The 20,773-nt window shown below is 44.1% G+C and overlaps 1 protein-coding gene across 9 annotated transcripts in view; it reads right to left on the reverse strand.

The window, feature by feature from the left end:
* GULP1 (GULP PTB domain containing engulfment adaptor 1) overlaps positions 1 to 20,773 on the reverse strand; it is a 1,880,853-nt gene that overhangs the window by 347,426 nt on the left and 1,512,654 nt on the right. For all 9 annotated transcript variants that reach the window (XM_085648825.1, XM_085648833.1, XM_085648826.1 and 6 more), the window contains one exon: positions 19,151 to 19,249. In XM_085648825.1, coding sequence (XP_085504951.1) covers positions 19,151 to 19,249 — 99 coding nt within the window. The remainder of the gene's footprint in view (positions 1 to 19,150; positions 19,250 to 20,773) is intronic.

Below are 20,773 nucleotides of genomic sequence, written 5' to 3' on the forward strand. Positions count from 1 at the left end.
ATAATAGCATCAAAATCTTGTGCTCTGAAAACAATCCAAGACTCTCTTATCTATACATTAGTAATCTAGGATTTCAAAGTCCAGAAGATGGTTAGGAACAAAGGACTCACAAATCAGAGAATTTCCATGAAGTAATTTAGGTCAGGACAAAAATAAATCAAAGTAGGCAAGCATATGCATCTCAGAAGCTCTGTCAAGAGTCTTCTGTGGGTCAGGGAAAAGTGTTAGCCTAAGCCACACTTAAGCAAGAATCAAAAGGAAGCACTGAAGTATAAAACCTCTCAAGTTCCATTTGGGTAATGGGGAATCCGGGACGGTGTCTTCATGGAATCTGCAAGAGAGGTCTGCTAGGGCAAAATATAGGAAAGGATCTAAAAAGTCCATGGGAAACAGTATATTATAGCGTGCAAAGTCCACTAGGCAACAATCCCTTGATCACATCATCAGGGGACCATTGTCCTCATCAAATTCCAAAGTTGCAGAAAGCAATATCAATGAATTGTCGCACACTGGACATGGGGACAACAGCTCTCTCTCAGACACATATAGAATATAAGATTTGTTCAACAAGTCCATTCAGTTCGCTCTCTGTTTCTCCATGTACCTTTGTCAAGGTCTTTTTCTCAGTCTTTTTCCCCTATCTCTGGTACAGTAATGTATTTGTTTGAAACTAAACTAACAATGCATGTGAATAACGTGCAATAAATGTTATCTTAGCAGAAAATGGAAAACATCATTTTATGAAATGCAGCATGGTGAAATACAGGCCTAAACTGTTAGGACAATTTAAACATAAACTTAGCGGTGCACATTTGATATGCCTGTGCACATTTAAACATAAATGAATACAAGTTTCCAATGCATGTGACTGAATTCATACTATGTGTAACATACAGTAAATCTTAAAATAAATCAGTATAAGCACGACTAAGAACTACAATTTAAATGTATATTCGTATAACATTATTGCACACATTAGAACAGGGGTAGTCACAGACTTTCTCTCGGGGGCCAAATTTACAGTGTGGTTTGTGGCCGAGGGCCGCACCGGTGGGGGCGGGGTCAGTGGGGGAGGGGGCGGGGCTAGAGCAAAAAAAAAACTGTGACCATGAGGTTGAACACAGGCCCCTGCAGCAGACGCCTTCGTCCACTGAGCCACCAGACCCGGCATTCACACATCTATCTATCTATCTATCTATCTATCTATCTATCTATCTATCTATCTATCTATCTATCTATCTATCTATCTATCTATCTATCTATCTATCTATCTATCTATCTATCTATCTCTGTCTCCCTCCCTCCATCTACCACTCTCCCTCTATCACTCTCCCTCTCCCTGTCTCCCTCCCTCTCCCTCTCTCTCTTCTATCTCTCTCTCTCTCCCTCTGCCTCACTCACTGCGTTTGTCTACCTCCCTCTCTGTCTCCCTCCCTGTCTCCCTCCCTCCCCCTGTCTCCCTCCTTCCCTCTCTCTCTCTCCCTCCCTCTCTCTCCCTCCCTCTCTCTCCTTCCCTCTCTCTCTCCCTGTCTCCCTCCCTCTCTCTATCTCTCTCCCTCTCTCTCAATCAGTTCCTCCTTCCTATCTGTGGCTCTCCCCTGTGCTCTGCAGCTCACTCATTCTCTGCAGCTCACTCATTCTCTGCAGCTCACTCCTCCTTCCTTCCACAGCCCCAGAGCAGGCCGTTGAAGGGAGCTGTGGGCTCGGTGTGTGCCAGGCTGTAGGATTGGTTCGCCGCATTGTGGCGACATTTTTACAGGCTTTGCACTCTATTTGCTTTATTTAATATTTTCGAAGATGTTTAATTTATTGGGCAGACGATTTTCTTTCTTTTATCCTCTTTTTTGACAATGACAATTGTCACCAGAAAGCTGTGGAAACGAAGTGACATGGAGGACATATTTAAACATAAAACTTAGGAGGCATCGTTTTTTTATTAATTTGGAAGCTCCCCTTCCCGTATTACCAGACACTAAAGATTCCCCGCCCCGAGTAAACTGCATTAGTCACTTGACTCGAGAACTGGTTACATTTTGTATGTTAATACACCATGTCGAATGAATATGGATTTGAATAGTGCACGCTTGTGCTGCAAGTGTGGTTGTCTCATTTAATGATGCTTGCTATCAACTTCAGAGGAGTGAAAGGCTGAGGTGGCTTGTATGCAGATTGAGGATGGCCACTACTGGAACTCTCCTGGTCCGAAGCTTTCACGTGATGTTCAGATACTGAGTGCACTGACATTTTGTATTAAATATTTGGTATTCTAAATGAAGGGATTCGTGTTCTTATTATACACGACACAGACTGGATGTGTGTTCTAAGAGCTGGAAAGTTCTCTTGCCACTGTGTGCCCTTTCAGTTGTACACCCCCCCGCCCCCTGTCCGTCACCTCACCCCGCGCTGAGTCAGCTTCCCCGGAACGCACACAGCCACCCCACCCAAGTTCTTCACAGGTCTTTTAAAGACCATTCACTTGTTAATGAGGCTTTGTTGTATTTCATCTCTTCTTAGCGCCCCTGCATCTCCACTCATTCAGAGGGGAGATGCAGGGGCGCTAAGAAGAGGTGAAATACAACAAAGCCTTATTAACAAGTGAATGGCTTTTAAAAGAATCACCCGGCCTGGCCCCCATAGCTCCCCGCTGCTGCAACCGGCGGTGCTTGCACAGGTACGATGTCTGCAAGGTCCGCGGGCCGCCAAGGAAGGCTGGCCGCTGGCGACCCGCGGGCCGTACTATAAGTATCCCTGCATTAGAACAATGTTATTGTTTCAATTAAGATCACATTCTACATATGAGGATGGTTTTAATCACAATTTCAACTCATTATGTGTTAATCACACGCTATAGCACAAGTTTAGGGAAATCAGATTTCCTCTTCAGAGTAAGTACATTCTGTATTAAACGAGGATAGCTTAATATTAATCAAACTTTGTTAAAACATCCTAATCAGTATAGTCAGACACATACTTATGAGTAGGTTCCCTAATTCTACAATAAATGCACTCATCAATAGTTTTGTTGAGTGAAAAAATTACAGAAATCATTGACTCAAGAAAAAAACATGCTAACTGCACGCTATATGTTGACATTTTCGGTTGTACTTTGTGACGTGTAAAGAGGGGGCACCCTTACACCGTACCACTAGTTTTGCTGCAAGCCGAGTCCTCTTCCCAATATCTCCACTTTCTCGTGTAGCTTGGAAGATGTTCTTTACTTGTTTTAAAAATTCATTTCCATGTTGCATCAAAAATGTCACTATGTCTGGGATGTTTTCCTGGTTGTATTTGGGCAAGTCCTTCCAAACGGAGGATTCCAGCTGTTGTAATTCAAGGTTATTTTTTACCAATGCATGTATATGGAGTTGTGCAGCTCAAATTCAGCTATAAAGCAAAAGGGTGATGTACAACCAGAAGGACATACAGAGCATGAAGAGAGGGTTAGTGTAAGGGGTCAGAAAGAGTCTAGGCTCCCAACACACAGAAATGGAAGCAAGAGATTCTGGAGGGTGGTGGATACTTATCAAGTGGAGACCTACCTTGCCGAGAGAAAAGAGCTGCCTCTGGAGAGGTTTGTATTGTAGCAGGGAGCAAAGCAGGTATTCTGAGGATACATCCTGAAGCCTAGAGTATATTTAGCAATGAACGGCTGCTGCTCTTTTCTAGAGGGTGAAGGATGCTGCTGGGATGATTTCAAATGGGATGGAATTACTCACCATTAGAATATAAGAAGAGAAGAGCCTAGCATCTGGCCTGATGATGTTGCAGCTGCACATCCTATGAAGCCTTCTGGATAGCCTGAACATTGGTCACAAGGTATGATGGTGTACCTTCATTAATTGCCTTATAGATGATCCAGCTGGTGGGATGCAGATGACAGCAGCCAATTGAGTTCTCTGAGGGTTGAAGTTATCCACTTGAACTTCCAAAAAACCTTTGACGATGTGAGCCACTTAATGAAATGAACTTTGCAGGGTCGTTATACGGGAACACCAGCCAAGGGTGGGGGAACAATTCTGGCGAGACGGAATTAGCACAGGGGTTGTCATAGGAAAGAACTCAGTGATTATTCCGTGGAGCTACTCTTGTGTGCCATTGGTGTTCAAAGGCTCCCAATGATACTTCACTTTAATGAGTTATTCTAGTTACCTCTACTGGGTGTCGGACTCTCCTGAGGATGTGAATCTGAGCAGTCAAGGCGTGGAGATGGGAGGGGTTAGACTCTTTCTTACAACATGACACGGAAAATAGCATTCAATAGACCGAATTATCAAAAGAGGACTACCACTTCAATTGAACATACACATTTTGAATACAGTTCAGTAAAAAGAGCAATTAAAAATAGGATACATCAAGGAAACCTGAATGACCTTAGCACACCCGGTACAGACTACTCAGTAACCAGGCCCCCTGGAATTATGTGGCGGGGGAAGACGAAATTATGCAGCAACATGGACCAAATTTAGTTTCAAGAAAAGAGAAATTGTGCAGTGTAATGCAGTGCATTTTGAGGTAGTATTTCTTAATTATTTTGTCTTTTTTACACGCCACTGTCGACGCAAAGCCTTCAACTCTTTAGTACCATTTGAACACGCAGCAATACGCAGCAGTACGTGACCAGTCAGTCTTTGCAAAATGTCTTCCACTGTGAGGCAGCACTTGTTGTCGAGGTTTTAATAACTTTTGATCCATTTGAGGTAGACATTTTGTTTTTTAAATTAACATCTGCATGTGTGACCAATCCCAATGTAAGTGTTCCGATTCCTCACCATCGCCATTCATTAGCACTTCTAATGATAAAAGGGCACTCTTAAGTCTGCGTTTTAGCAGGACACACTTCCAGTGTGCTGCAGCGCCTGCGCCATGTTCACCTTGTAAACACGGACATCCCACAGGCACCTTTACCTCTGATAGTCACAGCTTGTAAAGCCGCTCTGGAGACATTCAGCCTGCACCAGACAACGAATCCACCCCTGCACACACCTCACCCACAACGCCAAGAATGTCACACACTAGCTTAGTGTTGGGATCGATGAAGAAAGAACAGCAGCAAAGGTCGATCACGTGCTGTGCCTCTTGACATATAATGGCACACCATTGATTAAAGCATCAGGAAAACACCTTGTCCATGGGAAAGTATCCTAACAACACGCTTTTATAGGCGTTTTATTTTCTACTCCTAGATTAGAAACATCTGGCTTATTTCCAAACCATTTCCAGGCGCCTAAGCCACAGAGCATGTATAAATATAAAACATCTAATAAATATTTCAATATGCTCCCATAAAAACTCAAAATGAACACAGAAATGCTAAGAAGCACACCGTGAACAAAAGCAGACCACGCTGTTGAAAAAAAGATCACATTCCTAAAGTATTTGTAATGCTGAACATGATTCGCTTTGATTTCAAGGGAAGTGCAGCGTGGGGTTAATAAAACATTGCGAGATGTGGGTTAGTCTCAACGGAATTCCAAGGAAATGTCGAGAGACTCGTTAGATACACGAGGAAACGCGGCTCCGTTTCTGTACACGCTTGCACCGAAGCACTTACAATGTAATTAAAACTCACTAAGACCGATTCTATTTAAAGAGCAAGATCTTCAAATATATGTTTAAGTCAATAAAGGCTTGCTAAAATGTCTCTCTCTCCATGCAGAGAGGAATTCCGTCTCCATTCTGCAGTATCTCCAAAAGATCCCAAAATGCACACCAGTTACTAGCGCAGCACTAAGCGCAATGCAAGTACCAAACAAGGCATTCCTTAGTCAGGGCTGGACAGCCAAACAGGTTTTCACTGAGAAGGGTATCTAATTAGTTAAGAGTGGCAACCAAAAATGGCTTGGAAGGTGGGGTTTGGGGCTTTGGAGTGGGCACGGCCCTGGTGAGGGACACCTGGTCTTCTTACACCGCCTCCCAAGTCCAGACGAGCTTCAAACGCAACAGTGTGAGGAAACAACCGCCGCTTACAATGCAAATGCCAGTTTTTCATTGCGGCACTTCAAAGATCTGCGGCTGCGTGAGTCTCGAGCACCGCATCACCGAAGTCCATGATGTATCGCCCGACTGCGACGCAGAGCCTGCTTCGATGCTGTGGAATTGACGCAGCGCATGCTTTTTCAGAGCCTTACCTTCTCTGTGCCTCGCATCGTCTTTGATTTTTGACGTATCTACGGTGCTTTGTCCTGATCAAGCGCAACCATTGATGTTTAAGAACTGAACTTTATTTAATCTTTGAAAATTCATATCTTGATTTGTGTATGTTGGATTTCTGTCGTTTGGTATTGTTTCATTCACATAAATATTGGCTATTTTTCTAAACTGGTGTGGAGTCCTTTAGTAGTGTTTTTAGAGAGTGTGTGTGTGTGTGTGTATGTATGCATGTATATATGCAAATACTTTATGCATTGCCTCAGGGATAAACCTGACTGCTCTCAGCCAAGCAACCTAGAGGGTGAGCAGGAGTTATCGTAGATGTGTAACTTACTTACCCTGATTAGAGTGAGGGTCCCTACTAGGATAGGGTGCAAACCACTGTCACCTAGAGACCCCATTTCTAACACACAGCATACTCCAGTTACTGTCCTGAGCTTGGTCAATATAACTACCCTCCTCTATGCTAAGTCAAAAGATGATTCTGTGGTCATAACATGGAAATACACACAGCTGCCAGAAGAGACAGCTGCAGGACCCAATTCAACATGCCAGGTGTACGTGTGAAGGTCTTTACAATACAAAGTAATCACCACTCACCAAACAGAGCCCCACATTATGACACAAAGGCCCCTTACTCTAAAACAAAGGCTCCTTGTACCTGCCAAAAGAAAATACTTTTTCCAGAAAATGGTCCTAGTGCTTTTCAGATGTCCATACTGTGTCACAATCCCTGTATCAACAACTAGGGGCCCATATTTTGACTCAGACATTTGAACCCTGCAAAGGGCCCTTGGACAAGCGAGAGTTCCCCACGCTGACAGTAAAAATCCCCTGCATCTTGCAAAGGCCATATTCTGACACAGAAGAACCTGCATCACATACTAGAGGTACACACCCTGACATTCAGAACTCCCCACCCTGCCATGCCTTTAACAAAGCACACGATCGACTATGTTATAAAAGCAAATTCTCCCTTCTACATTAACAAACTAGAAAACATAGAGTGAGGCAGATATTAAAAATGCTAAAAGTGCCATTCACCCTTTCAGAAATGCCCCTGAGAAATAATGAGGATACAAAGACCAAGATGCACCTGCTTGATAATCATGCACACCCTAGACAAACCTGCAAAAACATAGTGTAATGTGCCCCATAAATAAACAAATAAATTAATTAATAAGGGTTCCCTTCCACTTGGCAGTACGGTGCAAATTATACAAGCAGGTGTTCCCTCCTTCCTCACATTCCGAAACTTAGCCCACCAGAAACCATTTGATAAGCAATAACTGCAACTAGAATCCTGTAATTTTTCCAGCAATTTGAAAATGAGATACTAAGGGGCATATTTAAGAGACTTGTAGCGCAGGACAGCACTAGAAGTTACCTTGCTGCGCTGTCCTGCATCACAGGGAAAGAGCAGGAATGAAGCTGTATTTTTACAATACTTCACTAGAAAAAAGAGCAGCCCAGTAATCAAGGTACCTTGGCTGAAAAATTAATAAACAATAAAGTAATCTCTATGGGGGAAGTATAGCTCTTGACTTCCACGGAAATAGTGTTATACCAGGGATAGAAGAAAAGCTCTCTAATTAGTACGTTTCAGTTATGCGTTTAGTACATTAGTTTATACATATCTTATTTACGGATATATAAATCAATTCAAACATTATAGTATAATACTTGTACAAGCTGCTCCTATCAGGTGACAGTGCAGTAGGGGTGATATATGTTGAAAAATAGTACATTTGTGCTATGTACAAAAGTATATATACATGTGGCTGATAGGGATAATAGAATGTTTGAAGTCATCACCCGAAAAACAAGTGTGGTATCCACCATCAATTTCTTAAAAACACAGTCCACATATGTTATGTGTCTATGTTTCGACCCCTGAGCATAGATATTTAGAGTAGGGTCATCATCAGGATGCAAAATATATATATATAGAGGACACACAAGGATTGGGGCTGAAATTCCCACAATCAAGCAAATGTCAGACAGGATATCATGGAATAACGTCAAAGTAGATAATGGCATTCCAAGAATTGTGGCAAAAAGAGTTCTTTTTATATAAAAGTTTTGCACATTATTTCAAAGGACAACTTCAAAATTAGGGTTTGCGCACACAGGGGGATCGCACAGGATAAAACTGGATAAGTCAGTATACCATGGTTTTGCCTGAAATTGGGATGCATTTTGAAAAACGCGCCAAATTGTTCCAAGATAGCCCGCATGGGGTGGTATCAGGACTGAAATTCAAAACAGCATACTCAATAGATGCAATAGACATCCGAAACAAAGCCTGAAGCCTTCTGCCAAGAGGTGCTTCCTATTCAGTTTGTTTAAATATTAATGGAGCGTGCTCCCTGTACTTGGCCCCTGGGTTATGGTGCATTCCTTTTCTTTCCTCCTGCGCTAGTGCCATTTTGGCAGCCTAGCGCCAACGCAGGCACCCTTGCTTCATGGGCAAGAGTGCCTGTGTTGTAGCTAGGATTGTTTTTGTGGAGGGCGGGGCACCTTCCCACACAAAAACAATCCTGAGATGATTTTCTCTGTTTCTGGGTGTGGTGCATAACGCAGCACACATAGAAAGAAGAAGAAATTAGGAGAAAGAAGGATATTTCTCCTCGTTATGCCTCACCTGGGGAGGCATATCATTTAGGTGCATTTCCAGGTTCACCAGGTTTGGCAAATCTGGGATTGAGTCAAAAACCAAGGGATTTGCATCCTGTGCCAGGATGCTTGTTTTCCGGTCCAGGGAGCAACTGGATTGTTCCCAGGGGAAGCAGGGTCAAGACTAATTTGCATATGGATAGGTGCAAACTGGGTTGACATGGTGAGTAAAAAAACGATGGATTTAACCCAGATCTGTGAATGGGTTTTGAGTGTTTGACAATTTTCAGCATTCCGTGCTTCATCTTTTTATGTTGCTATATTCACCCTAAGTGGGAAGGGTATGATTAGACGTGGGTCTCATGCTCGCTGTGCCACTGGATTCAAGTTAGCATGGCTGATGAGGAATGTTACCCCAAAATCGGCCCAAGGATGCTTGTTTACCAGTCCAGGAAGGACCTGACCTGGCATTTTGAGCTGGATTGTTCCCAAGGGAAGCAAGATCAAGACTGATTTGCATATGGCTGGGTCCAAATTGGGTTGGCATGGATAACATAAAAACATTTAATTTAACCCAGATCTGTGACTGGAGGTGAGTATTTGACAACGTTCAGCATTGCGTTCATCATCTTTTTGTGTTGCTATATTTGCGTGGGAACATCCACTGCAACGCCCATGGAACGCCTACTTTGCGCAAAATAATGTAACATAGCGATTTGCACTGCATTGCATTACTCTATATGTTTGAAGTCATTCAAAGCTAAGGAAAGTGGGTTTGTGTGGCTTCATAAATATGACTTAGAGGTTTGCGTCCTGCATGTACCATGTTGTGTGGTGAAAACATGACACAAACCTCTCATAAATATACCCCTAAGTGGCCAGGTGTGAAACTCAATTCACCAATAAAAATGGAAAAGAACCGCAATTTACAATCAACTTCCACTGCAGTCAAATGCCACCACGTGTTCAATAGAAGGTGGATGAAAGTGGATTTTTCATCTGATACCCATAAGCGTTTTTAACCCACTGCCCAGGGTGAAAAATCAATTTCACATCTACAACAAATGATTTTACGATTTTAAATTAGAACCCCTATCATTCCTAGAAGATGATATTTAACCCATACTTAAAGAGATAGACAGCTGGTGCAAGCTAGTGAGGCTAACCAATATGATTCCATGAGAGGCATGTCAGTGTTACAAGTCCCTCTCTGTATCTCAAAATAAATTTATCCCCACCCCAGAAGTTTCAAATAACCATATAGTGGCTGGTTTCCACCTCAATCGCTCCACGGTTTCCCAGGGTTGTATCCAACATTGACAGAATATCTTTACCTATGCGTGGTGAGGCCCGATGATTAGGCATGCTACCCGTGGGTGGGTGAGGGCTTTCGTTCTTTAAAATCAATATTGTTTCATATCTTCAATTGCTACAGACTTCATCAAACATTCCTAGCATACTTGCTGTTTATGTCACTCTTTTCCTCGCTACTCAAGCTAATACTCCATTATCTGATGATAGCCGATCCATCCATTTGGTTTACTGTACATGCTGACTTCTCTTGATATTGGTTACTCTTATCATCACCCGCTTCATTACTTACCCAACAATAGTCTAGAGGAGAGATCATTTGAAAACAACAATCCTCATTTACGCAACTGGGGTAATATGCACCAGTGTTTAGCATACTGTTAAACATCTTCAGCTTGTTTCTTGAGAGTTTTTATACACATTTGTTAATACCCTAAACAGCTTTGTCTCAGATTCACTGAAATCATCAATTCAGATAACAGGCTTGTAACTTTGAATCTTCTGCTTTATTACAATCGCACTCACTACTAGTTTATATTTCAGCCACACCTTCTCTACACTGCCACCTCCTCCCGGTCACGAGACATGCTTCCCATATAGTCACTAAGCCTCTCTCCAACACCCATTCACTGCGTCATTGTCATCTCCTATTCTAAGTCCACAGCAGAACTCACAAGAGAGCGATTGTTGGTTCTGTTGAAGTAGCACGGTTGACTTCAAAGAAGATTGCTGGCAGCAGGCTGCTCTGTGCATGATCCAGAATACTGGGCTGCAGTGGCGTAGCAAGGGAGAAGTGGACGGCCCCTAGCGACACGAGTTTTGGGGGTGGCTGTCTCACCGCACCGCCTCACTCGTTGAGGGGCTTTGAGGGGCGGCTGCTGTGTGGGAATCGCACCAGCTCCCCCACCCTGGTCATCACAGGAATCCATCAGCACCACCCCCTGCTCTTACATTCTTACATGCCGCTGAACACGGGCGGCAAACGCCGGGGCCGCACCAGGCGCCCAATGGTCTAGCTACGCCACTGCTGGGCTGAGAGTTCAGGGGAAAGAGTATAGTGGTACAGAGGATTAGAGATGTCAGATGGATCAAGGGCAGGACGTCGCACATTTGATGTGACAGTCGGAGTTGTTAGGGTTATATACTTTCCTAGGCAAGATGGTCATCTTCCCAGTTTGCTCTGCCAGAGCTTCCCTGCCCCAATAGCGATTCATCATTTTCTTTTACAGTTAGATTCTGTTATACTTGTATATAAGGGAGCTTGGGTGTGAGAAGGGTGTTTAGCAATGTTTTTGATTACCCTGTATTTCATTGTGGTCATTGCCCAACATAGATACTTTTCGCTCCTGATTTTTCTTCTTTTTTTCCTGAGGCTGTTAGCCCCTATTGGATTTTATAGCCTGAAGAATTATGCCAGACTCTTTCTCTGTCAGCGTACTGTTGGTGTCTTGCTTTCCAGCTATTCCAAAGCTTTTCATTTTCAGTCAAGAAATACCCATATAGCCAAGGCTGTTTTTTCTTTCTTTTTACCACTGGGAGGAGTCACCTTTTCTTAAGGCAATCACAAAGGAAACCAGTGACAGTCCTTGACATCCCTTTCCTGACTGATTTAAAACAACAGTTTTCCTTTTTCATTGTGATATGTACCACATGGGTCAAAGTATCACCCCTTTTGCAACTCGCTACGGTGCTTTATATGATGCTAGACTAATGCCTCACAAAGCCTCCTCACACACCGTCAGCCCCAAATATCTTTCCACATCTTCTTAATTTGCAGCTGTACACATCACTGAGTTTTAAAAGCTAAACTACCAGTTGAAGGATCAGCTATTCACAGTCCTCCACAATTCAAAACATCAACAAATACATGCATGAATACAGCATTGTATTTTTTTTTACAAAAGCTCCAAACAGCCACTTGAAAATCTGGCTTGAGCCCACAGCTACATATAGGTAATGCAGTCCCCGTCAATGATTGCTCAGATAAATGTCCAACCCCTAACAACTGTGAGGCACCAGAGCCCCATCTGGTTTCACACGCTCATCAATGTCTATACTATTCATACATATAGACCCCAAACTAGTTTCAAGGATTTTAGCAAGAACATAAGTAGATGGCTTGTCACCCAATAAATGAAATCCAAAATATGATCACGCTGAGTTACAACCAATATTTCCCTTTCCTTGGGTAGCCTTATAGTGCAGCTAAACCCTAAGGTGTTGACTAGCTGACATTTATACATAGTCCCTTTATCTCACTATGTTCCTGCTACAGAATCACAAGCAGAAATGTTTTCTTCTACCTTGAATTTCAGCCATGTTCTAACAGGAGGGTGGCACTTGTTCTCAGTCATTCAAATCTATTTCTGGGCTTCAAATGCCATGGGTCCCTGGCAGAGAAAAAAAGGACAGTGCAGGGCCCCTTCCAGTGCACCATAATCAAATTTACCTAATAATTACATAAGTGTCAAACTGGTTATGCACTGTTCAATTGTGATACACCACTGGGAACTTAGACTTGTTCACTATTGTAGAAAATTCACCTTTTCTGCGAGGTCACCCATATTTTTCATCTCATGCTGGACCCTTTATTTTGGCTGGTTTTAGAACTCTGAGCACTTTACCTTGCTAACCAGCAGTAAAATGTCTGTGCCTGCTTTTTAAACACAGTTAAATTGGCATATTCCTAATTGGTATATTTAAATTACCTATAAGTCCCTAGTATATGTTACAAAATATACCCAGGGCCTGTAAGTTGAATACCACTAGTGGACTGCAGTACCTATTGTACCATCTACTACAGTGACAGCCATGGCAAACATGGCTTCAGGCCTACCAGTGTGACCTAACCGTATAAATGTAAAACTGCATTTCGACTTGTCCAATTAAACCCTTTGGACAGGTCAAAACCTCCCATTTAAATATTAGTAAGTCAACCCATTCTAGATCTACTTTAGGCATTCGCTCTCAAACTTCTCTCAGCCAGGGGTTAGCATTTGTATAGGTGTGAAATGCTTCTCAGGAGCAAACAATTGGCTGAGCTGAATGACAGAATTAACTCCTCTGAACCTCCCAGGATTTGCAGGGTGAGGACTGTGGCAATCCTTTTTAGGTCTCGCGTAATGATGCAGTATATGCGTGCTGCTTGCCTTGACGAGATCTATTGTTGTCGGTTTCTTGGCCGAAGGGGGACAAAACATGTGTGTGCCTGGACAGCCGATGTGCACGCTCACAGCATGTCTTCTCTGGCGATGTCCGTTTGTGCCCTGACAGCCGATGTGCACGCTCACGGCATGTCGCGCTTTCGCGTTCCCTCTTGCTCGCTCCCTCCCTGTCTCCATCAGGCCCATTTTGCTTTCACTTTCCCTCCCCTGCGGCATTTCAGCACAAGATGTGCACGTGTTTGCTGTGCGGGCACGGTGCTTCGGCGCGCTTTCAGTTTCGCTTACGGCTTAAATGTGCGCGGGCAGGTGAGCGAGGGCGGACAGCTGTGGAGCATTGGAGGAGACCTGTACGTGCCGCTCCAGCAGCGGCAGTCAGCGTTGGGGTTGGACTATTACGCATATAAGACTCGCTGGATTCAGGATCTGCTTCCGGTTTGCCAGCCAGCCTCAAAGCACTAACCCCACGGTATGCAGGATCTCAGGGTAGAGATACTCTAGCAGCCCTAAGTACCTTGCAGGCCCGGGGGGTTAGGGGCTACAAGGAATCTATTGCCCCCTTTGTCTGGCAGATCGGGGTCTGCTTTCTTCTTACCTGCCAGCCTGAAGGGCACCGAGGCTGCTGATCTCATCTGATTAGCATAACAATCCACTGGATCCTCTGCTAACACCCAGCTTATTCAATCCAATTACCAGCCCCTTCCTTTAGATGATTCATCAGGGGGGAGGAGGGGAAGTGACCTTCTTAAAGGGAGGCCGCAACTAACTTCCCGGCCAACCACAGGGAGCACGAAAATAGGTCATGGTAAAAGGCCCGAGCCAGGAACACTTACAACAAGTGGGAAGCAGGGACGAGGGGGGGGGGGGGAGAGCAGCGCTCTGCATGGCGGCCCCTTCCCTACCTTTCCGCGCACACACAAGGCAGCAGGCTCTGGCCAGGGCTGCTGTGAAAACACGCGAGCACACATGGCCACGGCAGGGTAGCGCACATGCACACAGCCGCACGGCCAACACACGCAAGCATACACAGTCACGGCAGGGTGGCGCACATGCACACAGCCGTACAGCCAACACATGCCGAGGCTTCTCTCTGAAAACATATGCAGCAACACACACACAGGAATGCACACACACACAGACCCCACAGCAATGCACACATTCTGCTGTCAGAACACATTCACACCTCCAGGAACATCTGCAGCAGCAAACACGCATGAAAACACGGCAGGATGGCACACGTGCACCTCTCTCTCTCTCTTACACACACACACACACACTCACAGAACACCCTCGCACCTCAAGGAACATCTGCAGCAACAAACATACGCAGCCATGGTATAGCAGGGTCAAAGGCAAGCGCACAGATGCACACACAAGCTGACACTTTGAGGCACATATAGAGAACCACACGCAGACTGAGGTGAGCTGCACATACTCACGCAAAGGAACACAGGCGGATACTCCTCCAGAAACATATGCAACAACACACGAACACCTACTGAGGAAAAGGCAGAGTGGCACAGGTACATTTGGGTGCACAGTGTCAAATATTACAGTTGGCGCTCATCCATGAAAATGTGAAGCATCACGCGCAAGTGGGCACACACATACACACATGTGTGCACTGCACAGTCAGGATGCAGCACCACACAGATACACAGGCTTGACTGATACGGATGGAGCTGTTCATAACTTGCTATTACAAGCATTTGCAATGCAATAGGTCTCGCATTTACGCGAGTTTAAGCTATTGGCATTGTAAATGACAATGCCTTTTATTTATGTTTTAAAAACGAAAACAAAAATAAAAGACATTGTTATTTGCAATGTCAATAGCTCAAACTCGCGTAAATACAAGACCTATTGCATTCAAATGGTTATATATTTCAGCCATCTGAGGTCGATAACATCAGTAGCATGAAGCAGGGTAACAGTATTTATTTAACAGTAATTTATTTCAGCGCCAAGAGTGAAGGTGCACTTTGCACATACACCTTTTAAGTTATATAGCGCTTGCTACCTATGAGTTGTCTGGTTTTCTGGTGGTCTCTCGATCCATCGAACATGGAACCAGCGGTCACCCTCCTGCCTCCTCTCACCCTCACCACTGATCCACCCTGAGCCTCATTAGTACCTAGCATTCAGCATACAAGGGATTAACCCAGAGCCCAGCATCATGCCAGGCAGGGCATACCAACCCAAACATCATCACTGGGCGTCTCAGGCTCCAGTCTGCCATGGAAACCTGGGAATTGTGTGAAAGTGCCAACTCTGATGCCTCAAAGCACTAGAAAGCCATGCTGGTGCCACACGTGCACCATTCAGATGTTAGAAACATTATTTTTCTCTATAAATAGAATGTTGCTGCCACCCATCTTCAGTAAGACAGGTGCTATGGGCCTCTAAAGGATATAAGACGGAATCATCCTGGCTTGTAGAGATTCAAGCCTGTGACCATCAGGATTCAACTAGAACCTTAAGGAGGTGTGTGGACCATTGAGGTGTCCTGCAGCCTGGTGCTGTTCCCTGCTGGCTTTAATCCTGCAGCAGGAAGTTAGAAGGCCAGAGGGTATCCTGGGGAGGAGATTATTTGAATGTGTGAACAAGTGCTGAAGAACGGGTGCCACTTATAGGTTGTCTATCGCAGGTGACCAGATTTTTAGAACCCAAACACGAAACGGCCCCAGACAAAAAAATAGGACTGTGTGTCCGCACATACCATGGATGCTAATGGACCATAACGGTAACACCCACGACTTAGGCCTGCAAAGGCACCTATGCCCCCCATCACACACAAAGAGTGAGGGATAGTAAAGGATACTCACATAGGGCCCAGCCGGGCACCTATGGAGGGGCGGGTACTGGCAATCAATGGTATGTTGGATTGTTCCTAGTGGAGCAGGGTCAAGACTGATTTGCATAAGGGTGGGTCCAAGCTGAGTTGGCATGTCAAGCAAAAACACAATATATTGGGTTGCGTACCTGAGTGATTACCAGTGGCTCAGATTAATTCAAGCATTTAATACATCACTTTTTTGTATACTTTGAGAAAGTTGGGTCACATAGCTTGACAGTTGGCCTTTGTGTATTGCTCCCAGTAAGACAAAAGGGAAATAGATGTTGGCAAGATGGGTCATCCTGCCTGGATATGTGGGGCACAGTTGCTTCCTATCCCACTTACATTTCATAGGGCAGGCTCCAGCACACACACACAAAGGAACTTGACACCAGTCTTTTGTCACCCCAGATTTCTTGAAGCTTTGGCAGGGAAGAGAAGAGCTTTCCAGAACCAGATGTGGAGGTAGCCAGGATGTCACGCCAACGCCAATTGCTGGCAGCCAATATAAATATTAAACTTCCTCTTTAGTACTCTCCTAGACTTGTGAAAGACTTCAGAAGGACCGCCTTGTTCTCCTTTGATGGGATCCACCCAACAGATTCCTCATCGATGACGACAACCTCCTCGGGCTGGAAATTTAGCTTTTCCCCAATCAGAGATTTTTTTCTGCCATTATCGACAGCTTCACTGAGATCTCATCCAGTGCTCGCCGGCAGCGGCGACTCCTCCTCGGACACAGTCTTCTGCTTTGCCCAGCTGAAGGAAGTCATGGGCCTTCGAAAATTCTTATAAGTCTGAAGGTAAGCCGAGACCGGGCCCAATGCACCTTGTGTATCTGAACCACACTCCATCGCGGTCAACCTTAACTTTTGACTTTGGCCCTTTCACATGCGACCAGATACCTACAGTGTGTTCTTTGATCTTTTAGGTGCTATTTTTTCTAAAAACTTTTTAAAATTATAACTCCACTTTCTAATGATTGGATTTAATTCTTATGTTGTCATTTTATTTATTAACATTTTCGTCAATGTTTCTAAATTGGTGTGGGTATTTTATTGTGTTGTGTTTTCATTTTATTACTGGTTGAGTGCAGCATAAAAACTTAACACCGGGCCCCTAAGTTATGCCTAAATGCTTTTTTGTAAAGCTACCAGAGGGTTAAGCACAGGTTAATTTTGCCACTTTTGTGGTTCACCCTGACAAGGATTGTGGTTATTTTGCTTGAGAAGGGTTAATTACCCCTTATCAACAGCCCAATTTTTTACAATCAGTCTCATGAACTCACTGAAACAGTCACTATCGCAAAAACACTGATAGTTGTAACAAGAAACTTCTTGGTGCCTGCTTCACATCATACAGTGCAAGGCCAAAGGAACATGCCACTTCCAGTGAGTTCTACAATTAATTCTGCTCTAAAATGTAAAACCCTATATGGGTCTCCACAAAACGTGTCTTGCAAAACCCAAATCAACTGAAACTGCAGTACCATCTGTGAGAGACTCTGTGAAGTAGGGCAATCACAAATGGACCATAGAAGGCCTGCTGAAGAATAATCCCTCTGGTTTAGACTGTGCGAAATGACGACACAACAATAAGTGTATTTCTATAACATCTCAGGTGAGTATGGGCGCAGCAGAGTCTTTGCATGGCAACTATTGGGTAAGGAGCAGTGCTTAATTTAGGCCAAAGGTTACCACAGGCACTCTTTTTGGGTAAAGCAACATATTTTTTTGCATCAGACAATTGCCTCAACCAAGAGAGGGAAAAATAAACTAAGCAAAAACTGAAGAAGAGAAACCTTCAAAAACTGATAAAGCAGCAACCTGCAAGAGTGAGCTAAAGGGCCAAGTAGTTCCTGGTACTAGATTAAGACCAGGCGCCTGGGTATTCCACTGCCGACATTTAATAGCAATGGCCGTGGACTTCTGAGCAGAGCTTGGGGCACCAGTACTCATTATTTTACAAAATAAGCACTGGCAAGGAGCATCTTGTGTATGTCCCTCCTGAGAATGTGAATGGGTGAATGAGCACTTTTTTAGGTCTCGCCTGACCCAGCGCATGCGCTGGTCTGGCGAGACTTATTGAGAGGGCACCAAAAAGTGCTACCAGGCCAGCCTAGAGCCACAGTGCATGTGCGCGGGTGCGCGCGCCGTGCTTTACCGCGCTTTACCGCCATTACTTTCGGTTTCGCGGCCGCTTTGATGTTTGATCGTGATCCCGATCGCGATCACTTTTACTTTCGCGGCCCCACGGCCGCTTTGCATAGCCAATAGGGCTCCCTTTTGGGACCTTATAAGTATTTAGTTATGCAACTGTTGCATGGCTAAACACTTATAAGGTCCCAATGGCGAGACCTATTGGCTATGCCAATGCTTGTTTTTAGTTACATCCAGACAGAGCGGATCACCAAGGTTTGAACAACTTTGACTGGAGAGAACCTTCAACCGGAGCTCAAGATCCACCGATAGGAGCCCTCTGCAAACCCAGTGCTGGGAACTTAACCAGGAACATGCTTCACTAGCCAGCACAATCTACTTAGCCAACTGAATAGGTACTAACGTTTTGTGTAAACCTTTCGGTAAAGAATGAAGTGGTAAGGAGCAACCTGTAAGCACTTGATAAGAACTTAAATATAACCCAGATCAGTTAAATGATTGTGCTTGCCACGTGTCTGAGCGTAGCCTATAGCTGAGACGAATCAAAACTGCGTAATTCATGCTGTAAATTTTCAGGCGCTCCTGACTTTAGTTTAAAAATAACATTCATTTCAGTCACAACGCAAACAACGATGGAACATAGAGCGCTCGAGTATTTAATTGGTTGTGTACAGGCTGATTTTGCTTGCGGTTTCCCTGGACAATGTTTGAATTTGTTCACCATCAGCATACTCCGATAAATAAAATAGTTAAGACTTAGCAGGTAGCTTCTTTTCCCAACTGGGAAAGAATTATCCCGACTTTATAATGAAAGGAAGAATAATGCTTGTAAGTCAAAATTACTTTCTTTTAAGTGATAAGTCTTCTAATGCATTCCAGATGCTTTGTCAATCTTATTACAAAGGAACTTTCCTTACCTTTGTCTTTGGTTCTAGGATTTTCACACCATAAATTGAAATCTGTAACTCAACTTTTGGTGTTTTCTGGCCTTCTGATTTCTTGATATGTCTGGCAAACTGTATGAAAATAAGTATAATTTTTAGTTTAATTTTCAAAATATGTTTATGATTTGCAGATACGCTCACAATGCAACCATGCAATATATTTACTTTCTCTAATTCGCCATTGGCATGAGAATATCAAGTAATTATCAAACCTTTTCTTTGTGTATTTTCCTCAGGCATATCTTAAGCTCTGTCTATTTCAGCAAGTGAATTTGGGAAAAATCACAGAGTCCACATGGCTGCATTCAAAAGCATGGATATGCGGTTGTGCAAATGTATGTCAGAGTTTGTAATTGAGGCTGTGCTTACGAAGTCTGGTCATGCACAGGATGCTGGGCTGCTGCAGAGCACCATCTCCTATTTTTTGTCTGTGCCCGCCCCCCAGCCCCCCAGCACGCCTTGTTTGAAGAAGTACTCCCATCATAAAAGCCATACTACAGAGAAATGTGCTCATTGCCTGCTCTGTGCTCTCCTATACACCAGCACTCCAGGAGAACACAGGCATTGGGTACAGAATTACATTTCTACTCCAAAACTATGGTTAAAAAATAAACTCCATCAAAATGGATTGGCTGGGTTGACGAACTCTAAAGCAGTTGGCAGCACTGTTACTCTATTATTCAAGAAGGGCGAGGCTGCACGGGCGTAGTGCTATTAAGCAAGCCATCACCCTGCACAGAGGTCCCCGTCTCCAGTGTTCAGGAGACATGCGCTTGCACATCTGTCTAGAGTGAACACCTTGTCCCAAATGCGTGACTGTGTCTGTGGGTGAAACATTGTTTGGATGTATAGCACGGTTTTGAGGTCGCAGGACTTCCAATTTACAAAACTACAGGGTTTGCGACTGCAAAGTAGTGTGTTTACATGTACTTCACCACGTTTGCGAGTCAAAAAGTCTTTCAGACTCACAGAAGGGGGTTTGCAACTCCTTCTGAATCACAATTAGGTGGGCCCTTGAAGGGGGAATCGTCACTAAATAGAGAGTTGCAACGACATGCATCAATGCGTTCTGATGACAAACAATGTCGCAAAGCCTTGATCAGATCCCAACACTCATGTAGGGGTGGTATCGGAATGTGGGGGAAGAAAGGCCTTTAAAGCGCCTTTTGTCAAGATGGTCCCAAAGAGGGGTAGCCTCTGGGAAGAGTGCAGATGAGATTTGGACTCATTGACGGAGAACCTCAGGTTGAACAATAATAACATCACTCTCTGAAGGTTAAGCAACATTAACTGAGAAAAGTCTGTCTTTAACAGTCTGTTGTCAAGGTATGGGAATACATGTCCCCAAACATCACAGATAGGAGATGACCACCAACATGACCTTCCTAATGCCCTAGAGGTCAAATTGTAAGATGTTGAATTGAAATTGTTAAAATTGAGTGGATCCCACCACAAATTGCAGTTATCTACTGTGGCACTGTAGAACTGGTGCATGAAAGTATGTGTCCTGCAGATGCCAGAAAACTATCCAGTCATCATGGTCCAAGGCCAGCAGAATTTGTGTGAATGTTATTATTCCCAGCTTCTGAGTTTATT

The sequence above is a fragment of the Triturus cristatus genome, chromosome 3_2 (genome assembly GCF_964204655.1).
Source record: "Triturus cristatus chromosome 3_2, aTriCri1.1, whole genome shotgun sequence".
NCBI lineage: Eukaryota > Metazoa > Chordata > Amphibia > Caudata > Salamandridae > Triturus > Triturus cristatus.